General features: G+C 40.0%; 1 protein-coding gene across 4 annotated transcripts; it reads left to right on the top strand.

The window, feature by feature from the left end:
- The first annotated feature begins 96 nt into the window (after nt 1–96).
- Nucleotides 97–19,098, top strand: kif2a (kinesin family member 2a). Of its 4 annotated transcripts, XM_030736900.1 has the most exons (22): nt 97–277; nt 6,767–6,861; nt 7,613–7,735; nt 8,599–8,653; nt 10,136–10,252; nt 10,524–10,568; nt 11,867–11,967; nt 12,173–12,268; nt 12,354–12,408; nt 12,518–12,680; nt 14,041–14,131; nt 14,245–14,308; nt 14,427–14,518; nt 14,598–14,740; nt 14,960–15,164; nt 15,300–15,410; nt 15,508–15,575; nt 15,854–15,979; nt 16,735–16,882; nt 17,437–17,538; nt 17,647–17,782; nt 17,894–19,098. In XM_030736900.1, the coding sequence occupies exons 1-22, from the start codon at nt 217–219 to the stop codon at nt 17,977–17,979; spliced, it is 2,283 nt and encodes a 760-aa protein (XP_030592760.1). In that variant the 5' UTR covers nt 97–216; the 3' UTR covers nt 17,980–19,098. The 4 variants fall into 4 exon arrangements, with proteins under 4 accessions (XP_030592760.1, XP_030592761.1, XP_030592762.1 ...); XM_030736901.1 differs by lacking the exon at nt 10,524–10,568; XM_030736902.1 differs by lacking the exon at nt 15,854–15,979.
- The last annotated feature ends 75 nt before the right edge of the window (nt 19,099–19,173 follow it).

Raw genomic sequence — 19,173 nt, 5'->3', positions numbered from 1 at the left:
TCTATCTAGTCTATGAGTAAATGCTATGCTTAATGATTCACCATCGTCGTTTTATTTTGAAAAGGCTGGCCGGAAGAACTCTGCTATTCTTGGTAGCTAATGCGTAATGTTGTCTGCATCTTCCTCTCAAACCAAAGACAGCCAAAGAAGCTGATTTTACTCGGCTTGCATTAAGTGTCTAGTCCAGTATTTGTTGTTATTTTTAAGTGATGTAGAATGGCGTCTAGCTTTGGGAAGATAGTCGTTGGTACTTATGTGGAGATAAAACGCAGCGATGGTAAGTTTCACCCTGTCTATTTATTTTTCCCGTCGCGCTGTGTAAGTTGTTTGGGGGATCTTTGTTGCTGCGCTGCTGTTGAATATAGCAACCGTTGTTCCTGGCTGCAGAGCGTAATGTTGGGGTTAGTATTAGTTGTCAGGGCGGAGAGTTTCAGCACGGCCTAAGCCTTTGAATGGGCGCCTTTACCTTTGTTAGCATGCCCATTCAGGAGATATTTCCCGATATATCTAAATTCTTATCATTAAATAACAACAAACGGCTTTGATGGGAAATGTATTAAACGTAGAAACACATTAACTCTAGCGCCACCCGGTCTCTTAAATTATTTATTATAGCAAGGAATTCAAATTTATGATTAGCCAGGCTAGCTACATTGCTAACCCGGCTAGCTTAGCTAACTAACGTTATTCCGGTAGACTGCGAGATTAGCGTTAGCTTGTGGTTAGCCAAAACGGCTGTGTGCTGTTTCCCGGCTTAATGCAGCAGCAGTGCCGGAGTAAATTCCATTTAGTTAAGATGCAATTTTCTTTTTGATTATGCTCTATCCGCATTTCTTTCATTTTTAGTTCATTAAATGCTCTCTGAGGGAACTAAACCACTAATTATTATGAAAACGTGTTTTTTATTTGTCCAAAATCCTGTATTAATAATGTTTTTCATCAATAAAATTCTTTTTGGAACAAGAGCACAGACGTATGCCAGGATTTTTTTTTCTTCTACTCCTCTTGATTTTGCATGTGGATCACGAAAGATGATCGTGTTTTATTGGATGGAGGCAATGTCAGGGGGTTTAAAAAATGCATATACGGTAGCCTTAAGTGTATGAGACACCTAGCAACCCAGGGTTTATTAGAGTGGTACTAAGACTGTAGCTATAGTAGCTCAGGAAGAAAATGGGGTTACACTGCATTTAGTTGATTTGAAGTTGTTTCTGAGGCCTAACAGATGAGTAGACTCAGAAAGGGAGAGGTTGCTTGTTGTATGACTGTGAATGCCAGCTTTATTCTTCCAGCTCAGTGTAGTTGTGTGGCTTTGCTTTAGGGCTGAAGAACCAAAGATGACAGAGAAGTTTGTGTCATTCCTGCTGGCCCCTTTCAGGACTAGGCTACACCCAGTAAAAATGTTTTGCAATAAACCCTCAAACAGCACCGGTCTTGTGTACAAAGCACTTGGAAATAAGCTTGAATGCCAGGGGTGTGTTGCAGCCACTGTGCTGCTTAGTATTGATGACAATGTCCTTAAATCCATAATCTCTGCCTGACATCAGGAGTGAGATGTGAACTAGATTCACAGCAGGCCTACAGAAGGAACCAGTTCTGTCTGTCTGGTGTTGTATCCAGAGCAGGGATTGCCCTTTCCCTCTCTCTCTGGGGGCTGGTTCAGATTCAAGCCAGATTCAGGCTATTAGCCACCACCCCATCTGTTGCGGCCGGCTCCCTCCGTTCTGCCAGGACACTCACTCACTCCCTCCGTGTTTGTTTTTTTTTTTTTTCTATTTCATATTTATTCCTGTTGAGAGGAAGGTCTCATAAAAATCATTTGGAGCAGTTTAATTCATTAGTGTGTTGTGCCCACCTTTAAAGGTGGTATACTGCTCATTGATCCTGAACATTAATTATCAGGCTTTCACTTTTTAAAAAAATGTTATATCATAGTAGGGTCTTTCAGAGCACAGGACCACAGACAAGGGCCATCTTCCTGCATAGTGTTTATACACGTCATCATTTTTCTGAATCTATGTCATGTTGATTTGGTTTCATTAATAGGTGCCTCTGGCTCTGTGGGTGAAAACGATGCTTTGAGGGTTTTGTTTGTTCCACAGGCTTAGCCGAGCTTGAGCACCCCATTTTAAGCCCCTTCTGCTACTGGGAGGTGTCAGTGTTCCTTATTCAGCTAGGTTTTAGTAAAAAAGTGGGACACTTGATGGGGCATTCAGTAAGACAAGCCTGTGTGTCACTTACCATTTCAGCTCATTTAACTATGGGAATACAGTGTGTGTTTGTGAGAAAGACTTAGGCAGCCTTTAGAGCTTATTAATGTCCGGAGGGAAAATAAATATTCCCTTCTTTGGCAAGGTCAGAGAGTGCAGCTGCACAATAGCTCGTCTGGATCTTCTAGGTGTACAGTGTCTGCCACAGGACATATGCAGTGTCCTTGAAACCTGTCGGATGGCTCTGTAGCTTTGCTGAAAGAACGATTAAATAATTAGCTGTTAAGCAGATCTGATAACCAAATAAGTCAGTTCTGAATTATTAAAAGACCTAATTCTAATTAAAAAATAACTCGTTTTTTTTTTTCTCCAGTTGAACTTAATGGATTCAAATCAATAAATTTTATGCTGTTCCTACTTTAAAAAATGTCTCTGGGTACAATAGGTTACACAGGCTCCTGATGTCTACAGTTGTGTTTAGTTGTATTTACTGCTATTGAGGCTCAGTTTACATAGTCAGTGCTACTGATGACAGTGAGTTTCTACGAGCAGCAACCTTGCTTAGCCTCTTCGTGGGAAATTGCTTGTACTGTTGCTTTATGAGTTTATCGTGTCTTCCTCCCTTGGCGTTTGCACTAATTGTAAAGTTCAATTGCAGCATATCTTCTGTTAACAGATGAAGTGCTGGCACTATACAGTGAAGATGCCACTGTTGACTCAACAAACGTCTTGCAAAGTTGGAAAGAAACTGATCAGTTCATCAGTTTCATCAGGATCATATAACTGTTATTCTGCCTTAGTGTGTTGTTCTTATAGTTGTCGGTTCTTATGAAAGAGCTAAAAACATGCTATGGCCTTATTATGTTTGAACTTAATGAACTGTGTAAAATTTACTTGACAGTAATAAACTATTAGTTATAGACCGACCAGCTCTCCTCAACCACCAGTACCTGTTGAGCATTGCATTAGCTAGCTGTTCGTCACTTTAATGTGAAAGACCTTCACCTTTCATAACAGTAAAGTTCAAGAGCTTTTTTTAAATTTATATTTATAGGCCCTTTGTGTATCAGCATGTATAATAGTGAGGCAATTTGGTCATTAAGTGGGATATTAAATTGTATATTACAATTATTTCTAATTAGGGATGCAGCGATTGTGAAGTTCTGTACCTGTGTCAATACTGGTGATTAAAATAGCAATTTGGCTGATAGCTGATTCTGATACCTTTCTTTCTTTTTCCTATTTGTTTTGGTTTTAGATCAATCTATCAGTGCATCATTATTTATCATTATATTTTCAAATCCTTTTCCAGAGAGAGACAGGCACCCATTTACGGTCACACATATGGCCAATATAGAATCACCATTTAACCTAACATGCATGTCTCTGGACTGCAGGAGGATGCTGGTGTACCCAGAGAGAAGCCACACAGGCACAGGGAGAACATGCAAACTCCACACAGAAAGGCCCCTGCCAGCTGGTGGTTTTGAACCCGGGACCTTCTTGCTGTGAGGCAGCTGGGCTAACAGTTATACCTTTGTACTATTTTATATTTATGTAAAATGGTTCAAAGACAACACGTCAAATACTGAAACTGAGAAGTTATTTTTTTTTAAAAGTGTGTGCTCATTTTGACAAATTTTAATCAAATATGGGGTTTAAATGACTTTAATTTGTATTTATATTTTGCAGTGTTTATGCAACCCCAGTTTATTTGGATTGTTTTAAGCCCTTAAATTCCATGTTGGTGCATCTTTAAACTTCAGCATTAACATATAACAAGACATTTGTCTTATTTTACCAAAGCAGTTTGGAAGAAGTTTTTCTCGTCTCTGCTGCTGTTACTTGTGCATGAAGTAGCTTATTGAGTCCAATTGCTATGAGCCCACAGGCAGTCTGTGGTCTGTGGCTGGCTGCTTGACATTGGCTAAGCAGGCAGCCGTTTCTCTCCAGGGCCTTTAGCGGGCAGTGATTTGAAGAGCCATGCTTAGCACAGTTGTTTCCATAAACCCTCTGGGTGCTGCGTCTCTGGTGTGACATATAGTGTCACATGTCCTTTTTCCCCCCAACACTGTATTATTTACAGTCTTTGAAAAAGCAGATGATGGCAGCTTGTGGTGGACCAGCACCTTTAATAAGTCACCCATCAGTTTGTTTGTGAATAGCATTGAGGAGAATGGAACTTTTTAAAGCGCTGGACACCAAGGCTGTTTTGACTGTTCTTTTCAGAAGAATCAAACTCGGCCATCTAAAAGTCCAACAAAAAGTGGACCAACAAAAGAGAAATGAATTCTTTTTGCTTTCACGTGAGTGCACTTAAAAGAGGACCTGGTTTTTCTGGTCCCCTTGAGCTCTGATGAGGACTCAGTCATCTTCTTGTTCACGCTATAGTGCTCTTAGACCTTTACATTTTCATTTGTGACTGCAGTGCTGACTATTCATGGAGCTTTTTCTAACTAATCAATCGACTAATAGAGAAAATAATCATTAAATTAATTTCAATTTCAGCCCTATTAAACAGTCATTTGACCAACTACATCAATTTCTGATTAATGTTAATAATATTAATAATCTAATGACATATAATGTCATAATTCAATTTTATTTATATAGCGCCAAACAACAGTCACCTCAAGGTGCTTTATATTGCAAGGTGAAGTTTATACAATAATTACAAAGAAAACCCAACTATCAAAACGACACCCTATGAGCAAGTACTTGGTGACGGTGGGAAGGAAAAACTCCCTTTTAACAGGAAGAAACATCCGGCAGAACCGGGATCAGGGAGGGGCAGCCATCTGCTGCGACCGGTTCAGGGTGAGGGGAGGAAGACAGGACAAAAGACGTGCTGTGGAACAGTCACTTATGTCAAAGTAATATGAAGTAACGTTTTCAGGACCTTCACAGGACTTTTTTTACTTGTTCAAGTATGGTATCAGTACTTAGATAAAGGATGTGGATACTTCCTCCATTACAGTGGATGTGGATGTGTGAGCACTGATTAAGGCCCAAAGTGATGCTATCATAACAGGCACACAGGATCTTAGAGTAGATGAGTCTGCTCTAAGATCAGACAATTTGTTCTATACTTTGGTCCTCAGACTGAGTGCTGACCTCCATCTCAGCGGTTGGAATATTTTTATTGTACTTGGTAAAGGTCTGATCAGTTGAATAAAACAAACAAAAAATAACTTCCATTCAAATTCAGTGTTCGCATTAGTTACTGTTATCATTACTGATAATATGGAAGGTTTCTATAACAGCATATGGGATGTGATTTCTCTAATAATAAAATATGAAAACAGCTTAATTGTAGTGCAAGTTGCTGCAGTAAGATAAGCTATCCCTGCACATGAACATGATACTACTTATTAATAAATTAATGATTGATATATTTACCCATTCAGCTGGGAGGTAAGGGCAAAAAAAATCATCAGAAATACTATTGAAATACTGGCTGTTCACAAATTAGGGTGGGTTTTAGGACTTTTGTTAAATAACCTCAATTTTAATGAATTAAAGGTGTTACAACTGCACAGAATAGACCTGATAAATAGAATATTTGTATTCTTTTGAATTAAATGGCTGCCTTATGAACATAGCTTTTTAGGTCACAAAATGTTTTTCCCTATTCTTTCTCTTTAAACACGGTAAATTTCTCTTTCCTGCTTTTTGCAGATGTAAAACCTTCGTATGGTAAATCGATCAAATGTTCAGCACGAGAACACTGAAAGCATCTTCGCTTGCTAGCTCCCTTTGTGTCTCTAAATAATGGATACTGGAACATGCTGTTTCCTTAGATAGTGACGGGATTTTACAGCATGCAGTCGGATCCACACAGGCAAAAATGGGAGGGCTGTGCAGCCTTTTTTCCTTTTTTTTTTTTTTGTTTTTACAGCCGTTGGTATTGCAGTGTTGCTGACAGAGGGGTGGAGAGAAGCACAGAGGCTAACAGCAGCTGTTCTCATCTCTGAGATATACTCTAACATTTCATTATCAAACCTCCGGGTCTGATCTTACCAAGATTAGCCTCAGCCCACAGCCTTCCCCTCACAAGAAACCAAATTTGCTCAGTTGCTTACAGAAAAAGGGGAGATGATCCAAAGAAATAAAAAAAAACAAAAATCTCTGTTGGTCACTTTGTCACGAGCACAGGCAGGATTCGCTTTAGTAATGTGCCACTGAAATACTGCATTATCTGAAACCTGATTCTTTATGTTTAGGACAAGGATGAAAAAGAAGCTTACATAATTAGTCTTGAAAGTGTTTAATTAAAGCTAGTATGGATTCATTAATTTGGGGGGGAAATGTAAAATGACGTCATTTTGCAGACACTTACATATATATTCTCCTTTTATCCTTGCTGAATCATCAATCAGGTGTGAATAGCCGATGCAGTCATGTTGTTGCTGTACATACTAAACAATAAAATACTTGAGCTTTCCATTGTTGTGCAACTGTTTGGGTCCCAATAAGCTTTCCCTTCAACCTTTTAATGTTTTTCTGCAAATCTGATGTTTGGATTGAATTGAACCTCGTCTCTGGTACTTTTACAGGACGCATACATCAGGCGATGGTGACCTCACTTAACGAGGACAATGAGAGCGTCACAGTGGAGTGGATAGAAAATGGAGACACAAAGGGAAAAGAGGTAGACCGCTATTTACCACCATTCATCACCCCTTAAGTTTCCTTTCCAGCAGAAAGTGTTTTCTTTTCCGAAGCAATGAATAATAGATCCAAAAATGTTCAGGAGCTGCTGTGATTACACAACTAAGCTGCATGTCCTACCACCCATCACCCCCTGCACACCCTGCAGCTCTGATCACATGTACACAGTGTGAAAATTTAACAGTAAATCCTAGGGCAGGGTCATAGAATATGATTGCCATACTTGCTACATCACATTTTCATAATTATTTCCATGGACATAATAAAAAATGCAATAAAGATAAGCAGGATAATTCTTAGAAATATGTCTGTTCTGGATTTGCTTCAGCTCCATCTTTAGAGCAAGTACATGCAGGTCAAACAGCAAAAAACGCATTATAAATTGGGCAGGGAGAAAGTTAAACTATGGCTCAGGTGGTCCAGCAGGTTGTCCATTAATTGCAGCCTTGATTCTCAGCTCATCAAAATGACAGCGCATCCATGGAGCGAGCCTGTCCCTCAGCTTTTTCACCCAGCGAGTATTGTTCAGATTTGTACTACAAAGCTTTAAAAATGACATTCACCAGCCTTTTTTTACAAGTGTTGAGCACCTTTTTGCTGGTTACTCAAAGTAATTACATATTAAATGTATTTTATTTGTTTGTGTCACACTGTGCTGTTACAATGACTGCTTCCAAACATTGCTGAATGAACAACAATAAGCTGACTTCTGCTGCTCTGTTTCTGGACAGATTGACTTGGAGAGTATATTTGCACTTAATCCAGATGTGGCTCCAGATGAGGAAATTGCCCCTAGTCCAGAGACTCCACCCCCTCCTACACCCACATGTGTGAAGGTCAACAAAATTGCAAAGGTAAGTGCTGCTATGTCACCTTATCAACACTTGTTTCAGAATAGCAGCATTTTGTGTTTTCTCACCCCTTGTTTAACATCCCTCATTCGTGGGCTAGTAGAGCCCAGGCTTCCTCAGTTAGCTACTGTGGCTCAGTTTGCTGGATCTTTATATAGAACCTCGATCCTTCTCAGTAACCAGCTAACTGTTATCCTGTTAAGTACACCGTGTGTCATAAATATAGACTTACAGGTGAGAATCTTTTTGGAACTTTGTTCTTTTTAGATTCATTAAGAATTCAGTGTTCAGCGCAGCCAGGCTCAGGCCGGGGATTTTTTTTTTTTTTTTTTTTAATGTTTTGTGCCATAAGCTCCAACTGTTAGCTGATGTTTTTCCTACAACAGAAAGATTTTTTTGGGGGGTTTTTTTATGCACCTTCCAAAACTATTTTAATGAGATCCAAATGAAATTTAAGTCTTACCCAGCTCTCATTTACTGATTTATTAGACATTGTTGTTCATCAAATGATCAGAAATAAGAGGAAAACGTTTCGATTTCTATCAATTAGATAACAGGCTGCACGTATAAAGAGCTGTCTGCACAGACGAAGGATCAGGAGTTGTACCTGTGCGGCTCTGTTCCTCCATCTGTGCCACACAGTGTGCTTTACGGCGTGTGGATATATCAACCACTGTACTCTGAAAGGGGCCTTCGTAATCAGCACTAATCTGAATTTTGGGCTTATTCTCATGTCTTGTGTGTATTTCTGTATCTCTGTATGCAGAGTAGTCATGATGAGAAAAGTTTGAAACTTTGTGGCCAACAAAATTAGGAATCACTCTAGCTAACACTGTTATTTTTATTTATTTACTCTTTGCTCACAGAACCGACGGACGATAGCACCTGTTAAGAATGAAACTCCATCCAGGGATAATAGAGGTTTGTTTCATGCAGTGTTTGAGGAAATGCTTCACCATCCTCACATAATTATAGTTTATTTGATTGTTATTGAATTTATTGATTGTTTTCAACAATTATTATAGTTTTGTCTTTTTCATCAATTTTCATTTGTAGGTTGTTGTTTTTTTTTCTCATTGATTGCCTGCTTTACTTTAGTAATTATTTTACTGTAATGCACAAAATCTGTGTGTTTGTGCTTTTGTCTGCCAACTCCTCCTACACAATCAGGTGTTGGGCAACCAAACATCTTAGGCCCCTAAAGGTTCTTATCTATATTACATATTATGCCATCATGTTACCTCACATTAGCAGCAAGATAAAATCACCTTCTTCTCTTTATTTTTTATATTTTTTATTTTTATTTTATTTTTTCGTATTTATGCACCTCTAGCATCTTATAAAAGCACTGTATAATTTATATTTCATGACAGTAGCTTCTCATTTATATCTGCTAAAGCTGAATTATACATGCCTAGCAACCACCTAACAGTGGGTTAAAATTGCACAGTTTTTTTTGCATGTATGCACCTACCATGCTTTACAAAAGCATCGTATGATATTCATTTCAAGGCTAACAGCACACAGAGGCCAAAGCATGGTGTAGTACAGGCATGTATTAGTTGTTTAAACATGTCTAAATTTTATGAGTGTCAGGTGGTTCTATGGTGTAGTGGTTTACACATTTTGGATCAGTAGTTTGATCACAGGAGGAAATACAAATCCATTTTGTCGGGATGCGTAAAAACATCTGTACGGAGCTACCGACTGTTGCGACCCCGTGTGAATAAGGGAGCAGTTGAAAGTAGCTTTTTTTGTTTGTTTATTTCTACAATACAGAGTATCCAGTCTTATAGACATTCAGTTTCAGTAAACCTTTGCAACAGTTTGTTTGTTGTGTTGACAAATTTTTCAGTCTATTTTTATTTTAGTTCATTTTGATTTCAGTCGGCTTTTGTTTCTTTCTGTACTCCAAATTTTTTTACGGAGCCCCACAAGGGTCATTGAAGTTTAAAAAATACAAAAAAAAAGATCTTTTGCGAAATCCCGCAAGCTTTTATTTTGAGTTCATAGTTTAGACCAAGCTCAAAATAAAAATCTATGAATCTCTCCCGTGAGTGTGTCTCCTCCATCACTGTGGTTCTTTCTGTGGTATCAAGACTGACCCGGAAGTTCATGGCCTAATCTCCCTATGAACTTCTTTCTTTTTGTCACTTGCAGGGCTCCGTAATTTTTTATGTCAGTTAACTAAAATGTCTTTCAGGCCTTGTTTTAGTAAAACGCTAACGTTGGTTTAACAAAACATAAATAAAATGACGGCAATCTGAAATGTGATTTGCTAATCTGGTATTAAAAAAAACCACATGGTGAAAGAGATTTTTGTTTCTAGGTTTTACAACAGTTGTTTTCAAATGTTGTTTGGTAGATATGTGCGTTTTAATCTTTGTGGTTTTGTGTCTTAAGCTATTCCAACCCGGGCCAGACCTCCACAACCTCAGCAGCCAGAGCCTGCTCCACCTCCTCCCTCCCAGCAGCCTGCACAGCCTACTCAGGCCCAGACACAACAGCAGCTACAGAACGGTAACAAAATCAAAACAGTTGTTTTTTTAATTAAGTAAAGCTGTCATTTCATGAAATTTGTCAAGAAAATTATATTTTCAGGAAACCAGTTTTAAGCATTTGGCCAAAAGCCTCTAGACTAATCCCTTATGCAAATGTGAAGCATAATCCATATAACTTTTTTTTAATACAAGTATACTTTTAGATGTTAGTGAAAATTAATCTATCACATAAAAGCCCATCATTCAAATCTTTTAATGTCATGTCTTTGTTGACCACATGTTCATCACAGAGTCCTCACATCACCCACTATCCAGAAAGGAGTTTGGACAGCTTTGTATGTATCACCTGCATGTTACCCCTGCCCTCAGTGCTTTACAGTGATTCTGATAGTTCCCAATAGAATGTGGTAGTCCTCTAGTCATACAAGACGATTGCTCACCCAGATCTCTGCCACATAGTGTTCAGAGCTGCTATGTGGCCACGAAGCAGCACAAGGACAATCCATCCAGCAGACAGGCTTTCTGGGTATTAGGGGGAAAAAAAAAAATTGTGGCGCTGTTTGGCTGCACTGCTTTTTTTGTGTGTGATTTCTGCTGAGTCACACATGGGCGCACACGTGGAAGAGCCTGCGAGAACAGTACTGTGTGTTACGTCTCTGGGCTCAGACAGCAGTGATAGCCTTTTATTCTCCTAAAAGTGCTCGCTGTCATTCAAAGAGCTGAGAGGAGGGATTAAAATGTCTTGCCCCCCCTCTACACCCCCCCAACACACACACACACACAGACAGACTGAATACCCCACAAGCAGTGACGGTGCTGAGTTCCTCATACTTCTTGTCCCGGTGCTGACCCAGCTCATCTTCTCCTCCCAGATTAGAGCAGATTATTAATCCCTCTGCTCCGATAGTCTGGGTTCTCAGGGACTGGAGCCAGCAGGAGGACAGGACTGTGTTACAGTGCTTGGGCCTTTGCAGTGGGAAGCTGGGGCTGCAGCGGCGAGCCAGGGCTAATCAAATAACACTGTTTTGATGAACTCTGCAGTGAATCAGAAGTGGCTCTTACTCACATATTTGCTAACTTGTGTTCTCTTATTATGGTGACTAATAGTTTGATTGACCTGAAACAAAACTAATTTGGGGGTGTGGTGCTTGGAAGCTTTGGAATAACCTTCTTAAGACAATCATTCTTGATTTGAAACAGCCTCTTACTGTAATCAGACTGAATTAAAACAGTAATGCGAGGCACACATCCTGCATTGTAAGTGATTTTTGTTTGTATTTGTTTTTTCCCCTCAGAGGTCACATGACCAGTTGTGTGTGAGAAAACAAATAAAAAGAGCAGGTTTTGAACACTCTGCAAAGGCCTTTTGTTGGTTTTGTAGAGAAAGCTGCTAATATTATGCGGGAGACGCTGCGTGCCAGCCGCTGCATCCTACTCTGTAGTAGCTGTATCACTGCTCTGCTTTGTTGGAGTGAGCCAAAGGTTTTCCTTCTCTTTAAATAAATGAACGCTGATAGAAGAGACTGGGAAAGGAGGAGTAGCACACCGTAAAAGAGATGAAAGAAGAAGAGAAGGCTGTTGATGCATGATGTGAAAGAGAGAAGAATTACTGTTTCTCTTTTCTAAATGGCAGCGAGACGGAAGTCAAACTGTGTGAAGGAGGTGGAAAAACTTCAAGAGAAAAGAGAAAGACGCCGGCTTCAGCAACAGGAGCTCAGGGAGAAGAGGGCTCAGGTACCCCGATGCTGTTCATATTTTTTGTTTTGTAAATGACAAAATATATCTGTTGGATTTCAATAAAACACACATATTGTTGACACTGAGCTGATTTAAATTGAAATGAGAGTCTATTTGACGTAAGAATAATTGTCTCTTTGGTGATTAAGTTGGGGCTACATCTTCCACATCTACATCTTCGCCTCTATTCGTCTTTCTTCAGGAGGTGGACACCACCATCCCTAACTATGAGATCATGTACATGATCCGAGATTTCCGAGCCAGTCTAGACTACCGGCCCCTGACCACAGCAGACCTGGTGAAAATTCTTCTTCTCTCCTGATTGGTAAGACTCGATCTTCAGCTGCAGTTAAATAAAATGTTCTTCTTGTTGCACCGCCCAGATTGAAGAGCACAGAATATGCGTTTGTGTGAGGAAACGTCCACTCAACAAAAAAGGTAAAGATCTTTGAGTTTCATCTCATGTTACCTGCTATTTTCTAATTAAAGGGTAAATTTTAACTACTGTTATATGACATTTGACAGTGTTGCCTCTGCTGTGTTTCAGAGTTGGCCATGAAGGATTTGGATGTGATCACTATTCCCAGTAAGGATGTGGTGATGGTTCATGAACCTAAACAAAAAGTGGACCTGACCCGCTACCTGGAGAATCAGACCTTCCGTTTTGACTATGCCTTTGATGACAGCACCACCAACGAGATGGTTTACAGGTTTGCAATCCGGATCTGCATCTGAGCCGTTAGATTTATTTAATTTCAGATTATGTGATTCAAATTGTGTGATACAGCACGTGAAAAATTAGCCAAAGACAGAGGTTTGTTTTCTCGAGAAAACGAACTTTGTTGAGATAACGAGTTAATTTACCGATGGTTTTCTCGAGAAAACGAGATGATTATCTTTTCTTGAACGCTCATGATCACTTTCTCACTGTTCTTAAAACCTTTCCAAGAACAGACCCAAGCTGAAAATGTCAGATTGTGGAGAACATGTCAGGTTCTGGCTTTTGCCAATAAATAAATAAATAAAAATAAATAAATGCCGATATTTAAACCGTTCTAAACAAGTTGCTGGCCTATAATATCTGAAATGAATATCTCGTGAATGGTATCAGGTCATTTTGAGCGATAAAGAATATTCCTGGTACAGGTGCGGTCAGTTTTTGGCAGCGTGGCTTTTATATGTACTGATCAGGTAAAAAGTCTCTTTTTGCATTAAAAATAACTTTTTCAAAAGTAGTAATGACTTCGATTTTATTTATCTAGTTATTATTATTATTATTATTATATTTTTTCTGATGTTATTTTTAAAGAAAATTATCATTTTATATTTAATGTGTTTTCTGACCATTCAAATCATATTGCTGATTAAAATGATTTTTAATTCTGTTAGGCCCACGACTCAGACTTTGGCTTCAATTTTGGCCCTTCAAATGATTGAGTTTGACACCCCTGCTCTAGATCAACCAGACTTTCCAGTTCTTAAAATGTTTATCTTAACATCAACGTCTGCAAACATCTCTCAGACGTATGTCTGAAACAATTTACTGAATAGTTTCTGAGCCATAAACTGCAAATGGACAACTCACTGTTTTCCCCATATCCTCATCCAGCCAACCTCTGGGCTGTGAGGGGGGGGAAACTCGGCTCGGCGCAGCCACACGTCTAGGGGTGCGACCTGTCCAGTCAGCCAGCAAAATCTGCTCCTTTAGTGATCCTGGCAACTCTTCCATCTTGAGCCTGTGGCAGTAATGCAGCGTTGATTGCGATCGATCAGTGGTTACTTGTAAATCTAGTGGAGTTTTTATTAGAAGTTTAATCATTTACAAACATGCTGCAAGTGACTGTTTATCTATTTGCATTGTTACTAAAACACAATAATTCAAAGAGCAGCCACAGTTTGACATCTTCAGGTTGAAAATGAATTAAATGTTTTTTGCATGTTAATCTAATTTCTTTAGCAGGAAGAAACGTGACTGATGAACATGAGGAGATTAATGAATTGTTGATATTTTATATCTTGCTTTTGGGGATGGAGTAGAGCGTGATTGTGCGTTCTTTTTTTCTCCTGCAGGTTCACTGCCAGACCTCTTGTAGAAACCATTTTTGAAAGAGGCATGGCCACCTGCTTCGCCTACGGACAGACGGGCAGTGGAAAAACACATGTGAGTTACACATAATGACTTTTAAAAAGCATATAAGGGCTTAAACCTTATAGTTATTGTATTTTATATAATTGGAAAATACAGTTTCATCTGTATTTTTTATTGTGTCACAGACTATGGGTGGCGACTTCTCTGGGAAGAACCAAGACTGCTCTAAAGGAATTTATGCATTAGCTGGTAAGCACATTAGCTGCAACTTTTTGTTGACCAAAGAATGCATTTGATTTGTTTGGTTATATTATGAAGGGTTTGCTTTGATTTGCTGGTATTAGATATCTCATCTGTTTTCGTGCAGCTCGGGATGTATTTCTCATGTTGAAGAAACCCAGCTACAAAAAGTTAGATCTACAAGTGTACGCAACCTTCTTTGAAATCTACAGTGGGAAGGCAAGTGCTCGTTTCTTTCTTCTTTCTTTTCTAAATAGAGCTTTAGCCCGTGCTGACGGAACTGTGTTTGTAACGATAGGTGTTTGACCTGCTGAATCGTAAAGCTAAGCTGAGGGTGCTGGAGGATGGGAAACAGCAAGTACAGGTGGTGGGGCTGCAGGAGAAGGAGGTCAAGTGCACAGAGGATGTCCTGAAACTCATAGAAGTGGGAAACAGTTGCAGGTAGGACAACAGAAACTTTGCCAGGAATCCCAAGAATTTGAATGCTTGTATTTGATTAGTGATCATATCAAAACTCTGTGAAACACCTTTAATGTTGTGACAGAATCTTTGTTCTATTTACAGCAAATGAAAGAGGCCTCATCCTTATGTGAATTTCTTGCTCAGTTTAGCAGTTCACTCTGTCTTCATCTTTTTTTTTTTTTCCTTCCTCTCTTGTAGAACATCAGGGCAGACGTCAGCCAATGCTCACTCGTCTCGCAGCCATGCTGTATTCCAGATCATTCTTCGGAGGAAGGGAAAGATGCATGGAAAGTTCTCCCTCATCGATCTCGCGGGGAATGAGAGGGGGGCAGATACATCGAGTGCTGACCGCCAGACTCGTCTGGAGGGAGCCGAAATCAACAAAAGCCTGTTGGCTCTGAAGGTCTGTGGGCAGTGAAGGGGGTAGCTGACTTCAAGGGCTGGCTAAAACCTAATAAATTTCATTGGTTTGTGAAAAGACAGAGAAATACATAGATTCTTTTTAAATTTACTAAGTGCGTCTCTCTTCTTGTTGCAGGAGTGTATCAGAGCTCTCGGGCGTAACAAGCCTCATACTCCATTCAGAGCCAGTAAACTCACCCAGGTCCTCAGAGACTCTTTTATCGGGGAAAATTCACGCACATGCATGGTCAGTTCTGTCTTCATATACAAGCTTTGACCATGCTGTCACAACTCTTCAGGAGATTAATAAATCTGAAATGAATCCAAATGATGTTTTTCTCCAGATTGCAACAATCTCTCCTGGGATGACATCCTGTGAGAACACACTCAACACACTACGCTACGCTAACAGGTGGGATTATGATGACCCACTCCGGTGATTTGGACAGTATCTTGCTGTTACAGAAAGATCTTGGATTATTCCCTTTTATGAAATTATAGCTCCTTTTAATTCCTCTATAATCCCCAGTGGCTTTTGTAGAGACTGTAATTAGCTGTACTACTCTAAATTTCTCTGCTTACTCTTGTTCGTTCTGACTCTCGTGTCCTCTTCCCTTTTTTTTTCCTACTTTGTTTCCTTCTTGTCTCCTGCCCTCTGCTGCTCTCTGTGCTGGTATGATGGCTGTGTAGAGTGAAGGAGTTTGGGATTAGTCCGTCAGACATCCCGTTCTCCCAGAGCGGTCAGGGAAGCCGCCCTGAGCACTCGCCCACCAATACCTTTGAGTATGATGACTTTGCTGCTACCTCTCCCAGCAGGTCAAGCACTCCCAAAGCACAGCACTGCACGCATAAACACAAGTACACACAGTGCATGCCCCTCCCTTTGTGTATATAATACATTATAAAACACACCCATGAGCTCATTTCATCAGCTGTTCACTGTGGTAGACGTCCTGTGTCTTCCCCTGTTTTTCATCTCCATGTTGTGACACTTTTCATCCCAGCTTTGACTTTCATCTGAGCTGTAGACAAATGTTTTTTTTTTGTTTCTTTCACTCAGTCTTGAAGAACAATATGTCTGTCTGCCCCTGTAGGTGTGTCTTTTGTTTGCTCTGTTATTTCATCGTTGCTGACGCCCCGGATGTCAGGGATAACTGAAAGCTGGGTGTGATAAGTCAGAACGAGTATGTGCCGGTGCAAAACTCGACTTAAGCTCTTTGGCAAAAGCATCAACAAAGAGCTTTTGTTTGAGCCAAACGCTCAGCAGGTAGTCCCTAATCCTAGTCGTAGTCCTAATTAATTACTGCTGGCACCTGCAGGTTGGGTACAGTGCTGTAATCCCATGTTAGCTCTGTGAAAGCCTAGTTAAATGTGAGCTCTGACCACCCAGACTCCAGTTCCTGTGAAAACTGATATCTGGAGATTGAGCATTGTCATCTATCCCTGTGCATGATGTCACTGCTGCCATGATGCTACCATGCTGTGCAAACCACGAACACCAGCCTTGTTAAGAACAGGTCTGACCTGTGATCACTGGGTCCTTATCTTTTTGTTTTTTGTTTTGTCTGCAGGGTGAAGGAGCTGACAGTGGACCCCAACCAAGTGATGGAAGGGGGGCGGCCCAATATCCATGCTGTCAACCAGCTGGAACTGTTGGATGAGGAGTGGCTGAGCATCTCACCGCAGAGAGATGACCTCAAACTTCTATGTGAGCAGAATGTAAGTGTACACAGTCGGTTTTTTGAAACATAAATCTCGTTATTAGGATCTGGAAATTATATCTGTAAATGTGGGGGCTGTAACTCAGCCTGCAAACCTGCATGTTTGGCCAAGATTCTGAACCCCACATTGCTCCCAATGCATTCATCAGTGCAAAAGTGTGAACATCAGGTTAAAAGTGCTTAGGCTTAATACTGTTATTTATCAGTGAAAGGTAGATGACCAGATTTCAGAAATGGTGTCTGATGTGCCGTCTCTTTCCATTAAGTTCTTGTAAGGAAATGAGATTTTGACTGAAATGTGCCATACAAAATAGTGAGTCAATAAAAGATTAAAACACATTTAAAAATCACAAACACAAGCTAAATGCAAATGGAAGAACAAACAGAAAAGAATAAACATGGGGTTTCAGTAGGGTTTAAAAAAAACGTTTAACGTTGAAGACGTCCTAATGGAAAAGTCTGTTCCACAGTTTAGGAGCAGCTATTGAAAAGGCCCGATCTCCTTTGTTTAAATCTGGATCTTGTTGCTGAATCTGTAAACCTGTTTCCTAGGAGGAAGAAGTGTCTCCCCAGCTCTTCACCTTCCACGAAGCTGTGTCACAGTTGGTAGAGATGGAGGAGCAGGTCCTAGAGGACCACAGGGCTGTTTTCCAGGTTAGAAAACAGTCCAGCTCATCCTTGCATGAATCCAAATAGATAAACGAAAATGAATTCATAACTTCTCTTCATTGTTCTTTGGTGCTGTGTCTCTTCTCTGAGCAGGAGTCTATCCGGTGGCTGGAAGATGAGAAGGTGCTGCTGGAGATGACAGAAGAGGTGGATTATGACGTGGAGTCTTATGCCACACAGCTGGAGCAAATCCTAGATCAAAAGATAGAAATCCTCACCGAGCTCCGAGGTATGCCTGAAGCACACACGCGCATCACTAACAACACATCTTCCTCCTTTCAGTTAATATTCAACCGTTTTCATTTTAAAATGTATGAAACCCTTTTCCTCTCATCAACAGATAAAGTGAAGTCATTCCGCTCTGCACTGCAGGAGGAGGAGCAAGCCAGTAAGCAGATCAATCCCAAGAGGCCACGTGCTCTTTAGAGTCTGGAGAGGTTTAAGTGGCACATTCGGAAACATAACCACTAGATGTTTGGCACAACTCGAGCTGACACTAGCAGCTGTGAAAACACAAATAAGGCCTGTCTAATGTACCAACAGGCTCAATGAATTGCATTTGTTATGATCCCTCTAGTAACAAAAACTGGCTCTCCACTCACACTTTGGTCTTGTTAGAAAACTGGAAGGAAACTAGTTTTATTTCCTTCCTATTTAGATGATTTTTTTTTGTTTTTTTTTTTAAATGGAGAATGTTTAGTTTCCTTTCCTTGTACTTAAATTATTTTTTCTTTTATACCCGTTTGTACTTCCTTTGAACAGAAACCTTTTGACCTGTTAAGAGGAGATCTCGGTCTAACATACTTCAAAGTTTACTACACAAAACCAGTATTTGGTTTCTGGTTTGCTCTGGCTGACATTTCTGCATGTGCACTCTGTGATAACTTATGTACACCGCTGTTTCATGATTCGGGGTCCCTGTCAGCATCCTAAAGTCATACTTCATTGTAGGGGACCTCTTCTCCCTTTTGCCCCCTCCTCAAAAGTTTTTACCAGTTTGGAGGAAGCATTAAAGGGGACATATCATGCAAAATCCACTTTTATATCCCTTAAATACATTTTTTTTTTGAGTGTCTAGGAGTGCAGAAAATGTAAACGTCTCATTCACATTTAAAGAGACCGCACCAAAACGAGTTGCTCTAAGATGCACTTCAGAAGAGAGGTAAACGAGGGCTCTGGAGCTACAACAATGAGGAATTCAGACCAAAGCAGTTCTACTTCATATAGACCACAAGTGAATGATTTACATATGAAAAGGAAGGATTTAAAAGCATGATACGTCCCCTTTAAACCACATTGTTTCGTTCCTTCTGTCCCCTGACAGACTTTTACATGTAGTTTTGCTTCAGTCTGTGCCATGTGGCAACTGACTCAAAAGAAAAATGTTTTTCCACCCATTTAACACTTTGTTAAAAAAAAAAAAATGGAACTAGAAAAACTATTAAATGTATAGTGAAGACCACTGACCTATCATGGGTTATGTTGCTCAGTGTTTCCACCAGATGTAATGCTGGATGAAGTAATAAAGTTCATGTTTCATTTGAATGATGTCTGTGAGAGTAATTAACTTACAGCTGTGAACAAATCCTGAATGGCAAAAGGTGGGCATTTTATTTTGAA

The sequence above is a fragment of the Archocentrus centrarchus genome, chromosome 9 (assembly GCF_007364275.1).
Source record: "Archocentrus centrarchus isolate MPI-CPG fArcCen1 chromosome 9, fArcCen1, whole genome shotgun sequence".
Taxonomy (NCBI): Eukaryota; Metazoa; Chordata; class Actinopteri; order Cichliformes; family Cichlidae; genus Archocentrus; species Archocentrus centrarchus.
This window is presented reverse-complemented; position numbering and strand designations above follow the sequence as displayed.

Bases quoted from the DNA above. Each gene is read 5' to 3' on its own strand.
- kif2a (XM_030736900.1), top strand. From the start codon at position 217: ATGGCGTCTAGCTTTGGGAAGATAGTCGTTGGTACTTATGTGGAGATA. The intron at 12,269-12,353 runs GTGAAAATTCTT...TGCACCGCCCAG, and splicing joins CCCTGACCACAGCAGACCTG to ATTGAAGAGCACAGAATATG. The intron at 14,309-14,426 runs GTAAGCACATTA...GTTTTCGTGCAG, and splicing joins AGGAATTTATGCATTAGCTG to CTCGGGATGTATTTCTCATG.